This window comes from Nansenia antarctica (assembly GCF_963989245.1).
Source record: "Nansenia antarctica genome assembly, chromosome: 17".
NCBI classification, from domain to species: Eukaryota; Metazoa; Chordata; class Actinopteri; order Argentiniformes; family Microstomatidae; genus Nansenia; species Nansenia antarctica.
The window spans coordinates 18,925,936-18,933,806 of NC_137687.1; the positions used below are offsets into that span (position 1 = coordinate 18,925,936).

The 7,871-nt window shown below is 43.6% G+C and overlaps 1 protein-coding gene across 1 annotated transcript; it reads left to right on the plus strand.

Moving 5' to 3' along the window:
* Positions 1-3,526: 3,526 nt before the first annotated feature.
* On the plus strand, positions 3,527-6,686 carry LOC308172468 (thiamine transporter 1-like; the record flags this gene model as incomplete). Its single annotated transcript, XM_080547370.1, is given in 8 exon segments — positions 3,527-3,673; positions 4,103-4,154; positions 4,157-4,365; positions 4,586-4,814; positions 4,992-5,213; positions 5,642-5,834; positions 5,921-6,062; positions 6,534-6,686. Coding segments are annotated over 8 exon segments (1,347 nt in total).
* Positions 6,687-7,871: the final 1,185 nt, after the last annotated feature.

The following is a 7,871-nucleotide window of genomic DNA, read 5'->3' on the forward strand; positions in this document are numbered from 1 at the left end:
TCCACAATAAATCAAATAAAATCAAATCAAACCAGGTAGGTCAATTGAGAACCGTTTCTCATTTGCAATGATGACCTGGCCAAGAGGCAAAACAGAGGCAAGTCATTACAACACAGTATACACAATATAAAACATGTGTACAAAAACAACAAAGGTACATTTTAAAACATCCTAACAAATACAACATTACAATATACTTTCACTGTACTGTGGCATATATCAAGAATCAAACATCGTCACTGATTATAGATTCTGTCACTGGTAGTGTCTTTAAGCCTAAGCTGGATAAACCCTGTTCCTTTCTTCTCCTTTCTTCTCCTTACATTTTTAAAATAAAAAATACAATGTGTGTCATCGTTTTTGTGTAATTATATATTAGGGTTGTATGTATCATCACACTTCTTATAATAGACATTGTAATGTATGTAGAAAATCATCAAAATTAGTCTCTTGCTGTAACAACAATGTTGAAGATTATTTTTTGTTATTAGTGTGTGTGTGTGTGTGTGTGTGTGTGTGTGTGTGTGTGTGTGTGTGTGTGTGTGCGTGTGTGTGTGTGTGTGTGTGTGTGTGTGTGTGAGTGTGTGAGACAGACAGACATACAGACAGACACCTAAGAATATTTGTTACCATGCCAATTGTACGTTATTGTTTCTAATTATGTTATTGGAGTATTACAAACAACACAATGGTATAAAAGGAGGTATAAAAACAACACAATGTAAAGTGTGACCGTTTTGTTATTTGTAAATATGCTGGTACGGGAACATCATTGTGTGCTTGGTTTGGTTTTTCTCATTCTCTAGATTCACAGCGAGAAGCTGTTTGCAGAACAAAAATTCCAGAGCATCACCCCTGTCTCTCTGACTCTGATGCACACATCTGAGGCCGGGCCGAGCCAAGTGCTTGCATCCATAGCTCCGTCTATGAATTTGAGAGTGGTCACATTTCTCCAGCCTCATCCCTGAGCTGTTTACCAAAAAAGTGGCAGGGAGACTGTTTTGTTATCCGCTTGTTAAGTCTGACGTCAAAAGTGTCGTTTAGGATGATTGTTCACGTATAAATCCCCTAAATCCCGGTGCGCGGTCGCGACGCTATCATGCGCCCTTTAGGGATTTAGGGTGACCCCGCCGTACCGTCGGTGAGACCGCACGAAACGTCGACGCTCGCGGGCCCGCTGCTCTCTCTCCCGTTTTCGTGATTTCGGCCTCCGTAGCGTCGCGACCGCGCGACCGGGACGTCCGCGCTCGTGGGCCCGTGACTCTCTCTCCCGAGCCCGTTCGTTCTCTTACGGGAGGCCGAAATCACGAAAACGGGAAAGGGCCTCTCGCTGCTATAAGGAGGGGGGGAGGGGGGGTTGGTTACCCCCCGCGTCACGCTCGCCACATAACAGCTCATCCTTATATCATATAAATCCCCTAAATCCCGGTGCGCGGTCGCGACGCTATCATGCACCCTGTTGTGGTGCACTATATGAAAGAAAAATAAGCCCCAATTGGTATCACTGATACGGTAAATCCCAATTAGCCTACTCACGGTTCCAGGTGGAGGTGAAGCAAATGCGGTAGCGACGAAGGAAGATGGGTTGGGTTGGCGCGTTGCACACGCGGACTCAGTCCTTCTGGTGGCAATGTGGATAACAATCCTCGGAGTTCAGTCTTAGGGTACAAGTCGCTGCTTGCTACCCTACTCGGTAGCTGTAAACGTCCACGGTTTGATTGTTGACAACAGTTTACCCATAATAGCCTAAAGTGTTTGGTGTGTTATGTGTTATATGATCTGTGTGATCACAAGATAGTTTGATAGCGTTTATTATTTTCCTGGTTGAATGTCCAGTGTTATATTGTGGTGCTATTTTATCTGCATTCTATGGTTATTTAAAAATAAACATTATATTTATACTTTTTCTACCACTGCCTCTGTGGGAGTTCATTTAAATGTGACAGGACATGTGTGGGAAACCCAGCTAGTATACCACCCCGCCACATACTCATGAACAATAATACTTTACTTGTGTCTCATATGAATGAAGCCTTATGTAAATGATTCAATGTGTATCAAATTGTTATTGAGCGAGTGACAGGACCTTTGGGACATTTCATCATGACCTGGGGAAAAGATGATCTCATCACTAAATTGTACCACGTCGTTGAAATCAGACTGGATCAATAAATGGTGGAGGTGTGGGCCTCACATGGAAATGTACTCATCACCATGACAACAACCAGTCAGTCATCTGAGGCCCTATGACAACCAATACATCCTATGAAACTGTATATAATTCTGATGTATCAATGTATCAATTTAGAACCAAATCTGGGTTGCTTTTGTTATGATAAATAAAAACCTGTATCCATCTGACTCCCTAGTCTCCTGAGAATTAATTTCTACCACACTGTGTTTAGATTGGCTTATTAAACATTTAAAGTTTAAATAATTCCATGGATCTTGCTGGCTTTGGTCCAAGTTAGAATAGTTATTGCTTTAATTAAGGTGATATACTTTGGGGGTCATTTAAGAGATAGCTTTACTTTCTTAATGTGATTGGTGTGAGTATGGAGAAGTGTCAATGGATTTGTACGGTTACAGTTTCCCGTAATCAAATTGGGCTCAATTACGTCTGCGATTAGGGAGAGGTTATTGTGGGAGCCAATTAATGGAGGAGGCGTAATGTTCAACAGAGCTCTCCCAATATTAACTCTAAAATAAAACGTCATGAAAGTACGCTTTAGGACATGTACTTGTACTGTTAATTCATGATAAATATTTTTAAATATTTTGCTAGCATATCAGCCCAATAGAGCTCTCAGGTCTTTTGCTAGCATATCAGCCCAGTAGAGCTCTCAGGTCTTCTGACGCTGGTTTTCTCTGTGTACCACATGTACAAAAGAAGAGGTTTGGTGAGGCTGCATTCTCATTTTATGCACCCAGATTGTGTCTTCACTGCCAGTTTACATTAGGGATGCAACCTCAGCACATACTGTATGTTCAAGTCAAGACTAAAAACCCATCTTTTTAATATTGCCTTTAAATGACTAAATAATTAAATTATGATTATATAATGATTGGAGCACTTTGAGCTGCAACGTTTGCAGGAAACGTGCTATACAAATAAAAAGTTGTTATTATTATTATTATTATTATTAGGCCTATTATTATAAAGATAACGTTTTTTTCCACACGCAGGCTTTCTTAGGCATTGTTCTGTCCAACTACTGTTGAAATCCATTTGATATTTATGACTGATTTATGACTGATAGCATAGCATGCCGCATGTTAAAGATTAAATGGGTACGCCTCCCTCTGCCTCACGTTGTATTCACCGCATATCTCAGTCTGAGCAGGAATGTGGGCCATCAGTGGTGCACTTTGAGCAGGTCACTGACTGACTGACTGAGCTAACCGATTACATAAACACAACTTAAGACGACTCCCATACAATGACTAGGTAGAGGCAGGACTAATGATAGTGCATGGAGGACCAAACCTGGTCAGGTAAACCAGTAGCCTTGTGTGACACGTGGAGATGGAAACTGTGAAGCGATGGAAGGCAGGATGGGGCTATCCCACAGGTGTGCTCTGCACCTACGGGTTCTTCAGTACTGTGAAACCTCTGGAACCCTTCCTGTTCACATACCTGACGGGGCCAGACAAGAACCTGACAGTGGAACAGGTAATAATAATAATAATAACAACAATTCATTGTATTTATATAACACTTTTCCGGGGCTCAAAGACACTGAACAGGTACAGTAACAACTTCAGCGCAGTCTCTCTTTTAAGAGCAGTTTCAGACCGTGTTTAAATATGCCACTTTATGCAATCCTTATCCATTTGATCTCTCAATCAAGTGTGTGAGGTTAAAGGTTAAAGGTTAAAGGGCCGGTTTCAGAGACAAGGCTTAAGCCTAGTCCTGGACTAAATCACACTTCCAATGTAAAATCTCCATTGAAGATGTTTTTTAGTCTAGGACTAGGCTTAAGCCTTGTCTGTGAAACCGGCCAAAAGACAGACACGGTTTTACAAGCTTATGATGTATTACAAATATGAGAAACCCACTCTGGGTTCCAGTCTTTTGACTTAAGTGACCTTTGAACTCCAGGTGACCAATGAAATCTTCCCTGTGTGGACTTACTCTTACCTGGCCGTGCTGGTCGTGTGTTTCTGCTCACCGATTGGCTCCGCTACAAGCCGGTAGTGGTGTTCCAGTGTACCAACCTCACAGTGACGACAGCCATGTTGCTGTGGGTCCAGGGTGTGGCAGCCATGCAGGCCATGCAGTTCTTCTACGGCGTGGTGACAGCCAGCGAGGTGGCCTACTTCTCCTACGTCTACAGCGTGGTGGACGTGGAACACTACCGCAAGGTAATTACCGAAAAATGCCGGTTGAGAGAGGACGCTGGCGTTGCTTGTTCGCGGCTTCTCCACCCGAAATCTAGGTGTAATTGCAGTATACAGAGTAGATTGTCCTACAAAGACACTTAGATTTAGTTTTCAGTTTGTAAAGCGTCTTTGAGTGTCTAGAAAAGCGCTATAAGTCTAATGTATTATTATTATTATTATTATTATTATTATTATTATTAAGGCCACGTCTTACTGCCGCAGCGTGCAGCTGCTGGGCTACACCGTGGGCTCCGTGTCGGGACAGCTGCTGGTCAGCTTCAGCCTCATGTCCTACCACAACATCCTGGTCCTGACCCTGGTGTTGACCTCCATCGCTCTGGTGACTTCCTGCTTCCTGCCTATGCCGCAGAGGAACATGTTCTTCCACCGCGGTCCGGGTGACGATAGAGAGGGGAAGCGTACGACTGGAAGTATCGAGAGAAACACTAAAACGGACCCGCATGAGCAGCTAGCGTTGCCAGGAGGAGGGGACGTGATTGAGGGTCCTGGGGGGCCAGTAAGGGCAGGAGGAGGGGACGTTATTGAGGGTCCTGGGGGACCAGGAAGGGCAGGAGGATGGGACGTGATTGGCGGTCCTGGGGGGCCAGTAAGGGCAGGAGGCTGCTGTCGGGCTCTCCTTCAGCTGTGGCGAGACTTCCTCCAGTGCTATTCCACCAAGCAGCTGGTGTACTGGTCGGTGTGGTGGGCGCTGGCCACCTGCGGGTACAACCAGACAGTCAACTACGTCCAGGTGCTGTGGGAACACGTGGAGCCCTCCCACAACTTCACAGTCTACAACGGAGGGGTGGAGGCTGTGTCCAATCTGTTTGGTGAGTATAGCTCCCGTAGACATCTTTATACTTCAAACGCACCCAGTAAACAAAGAGTCCAAAAGACGTCCTCAGGGAAGCCGGAATGTGGGCTCAGATGACGTCTTTCTTTTCTGGACGTCCTAGAAAGACGTAATCTGGACGTCCTATAAAGATGTCACCTGGACGTCCTAAAAAGACGTCATCTGGACGTCGTAGAAAGACGTCATCTGGACCCACATTCCGGCTTCCCTGGAGGACGTCTTTTGGGACTCTTTGTTTACTGGGGAAAACCACACAATAACAAAAAACTATCAAACCATAAAACAAGTTTGTGAAAATATACTGATGAAAATACATTACAGAACGTTGTTATTTATCCAAAATAACACGAGATAAAGAATCATAAAGAGTTGATCAGTTCAGATATACGTAAGTGTTCCCTAAAGGTGCGGTGACGGCCTACGGCATAGGCTTCACGCAGGTGGACTGGGCCCAGTGGGGGGAGGTGGCTCTGGGGTCCTTCTCTGGGCTGGGGGCCGCCGCACTCTTCCTCATGACCTTCACCAGCAGCATCTGGGTGTGCTACGCCGGTTACATCGTCTTCAAGTGCTTCTACATGCTGCTTATTACCATAGCCATGTGAGTTTTTCTCCAAGACATACCAGGAAAACAAATGCCAACTTCTTAAAAAGGTCACCGTTCGCCAGCTTCTGTCTTTACCATAGGTTCCAAATCGCTGCTGACCTGTCGATGGAGAGATACGCACTGATCTTTGGATCGAACAACTTCGGTGCTTTGGTCCTTCAGACGATCCTCACGTTAGTGGTGGTGGACAGCAGAGGTCTGGGCCTGGACATCATACCACAGGTGAGTCTGTTGTTCAGGGACAAACGCAGAAGTCCCTTCTTTGCTTTTAAGCTAAACATTTCCAAGAGCGAAAACAAAACACGGCGCAGCAGCTTTCAGTCACACTGCCGCATGCTCCTGGAACAAACTCCCTGAAGAAATCGAACAGGCCCAAACCCTTAAAATAGTTAAATCTAACCTAAAAACCTTCATGTTTTGCAAGAGTTATGATTAAACACAAACACTTCTATCAATGTCTTTTTTCCATTAACTATTGTCTTATTAAATGTTTTATCTATTTACTTCTTATATTTGCTTTTATTCATTGTCATTTTTATTTCCTTACTATGCTCCTGTTGCTGTATTTTTAAATAATGTATGTAAAGCACTTTGAATTGCCCCTGTTGTACGAAATGTGCCATACAAATAAAGTTGCCTTGCCTTAAAAAGTACAGAAATGTATTCAGACCCCAGTCTCCATTTCTCTTGCAGTTCACCATATACGGAAGCTACTTCACGGCTATCAGTGTCATTTTCTTTCTGAAGGGTGTGTTCACTATTCTGAGAGCCCGGCAAAGCCACAAAGACTCTTTCCCTATAGAAGAGCGCCCCCCAGAGGACACTTGCCTTGAACACAGACTCTGACCAGAGGAAACCCGAGCACTGGCAGCCTGAATACATTTCAGAACGACAGGTCAATTTGTCCCAGTGTTCGCCTTGTCAATAGTACAGCAGCTAGCTTCAAATTATTTAGACAGCGACATTTTTCAAATTGATAGAAATCTTTCATTTATACAAAATGTTTCAATATATAGAGATGTACAGCAATACAAATAAACAAATTTTTCGTTCGATTTTTCGTAAAAATTAATTTTAATATATATATATATACACATTAACTTAAATTTCAGTAACACCCAACAAAAGTGGTCTTCAGTCTATAGTCATGGTCCTGATTCACCGAGATTCTGAGAAAGTTCTTAGAAGTACTTCTATATTGCGCTAAAAAGTATTACCCAAGGAGGATTTGAAAAAATAAATTTGACCAACATTGGATTGTTTTTCTCAGAACGTTGCCAGGTAGGACTTATTCTTACTACAGTAGGAAGCGTTGTGAATACAGCCCCTGGTTGACACCTGGACCCCACACCAGGTGACTACAGCCCCTGGTCCCCACCTGGACCCCACACCAGGTGAAAGCACAGATGAGAGAGCACTGCCTCTTGATGACTTGTTGAATGAATGGGCAGCAGAAGAGAGATTCTCCTCCCCTTTAGTCTCTTAAAAACAGAATACGTTGTCCTCTCGTCCTCTTCTTCTTTTCTGTAAAAATACTCTTTCCGATGCCGTACTGCACAAACTGCTTTTGGTTCTTTTACAGATACAGTAAACTCACAGTAGACCCCCAGGTTACCAGGTTACAGCTCTGCCTTAACAAACGCCGTGTGATAAAGATACAAATACTGATATGCACAAAGAGCTCATATGTACATAACTGCAGCATGACGGATGGGATATTTGCAATAACTTAAGTATGGGTCCAGTTTAAATATACATGTGGTGTCTGTTGAGGCCAGGACAGTTCATGGGTTAAATTGAGGACTTCATCAGGAGATCACCTCTTCCTCGGCACACCGCTACCGTGTGTTGTTTTGTTGCCGTAGACATTGTCACTGTTGCTTCATTGTTGTTGTAGTTGTTGTTGTTCTTCTTCAATAAAAATACAACTTTAAGAAGCTTTTTGCGTTTTAAAGCTATTTGTGAAACAAAACAACGAGACGTGAGTGTGCTGGTCGACACCCTCCTGTTGGTGCGGTCTGGTAGCGGCGC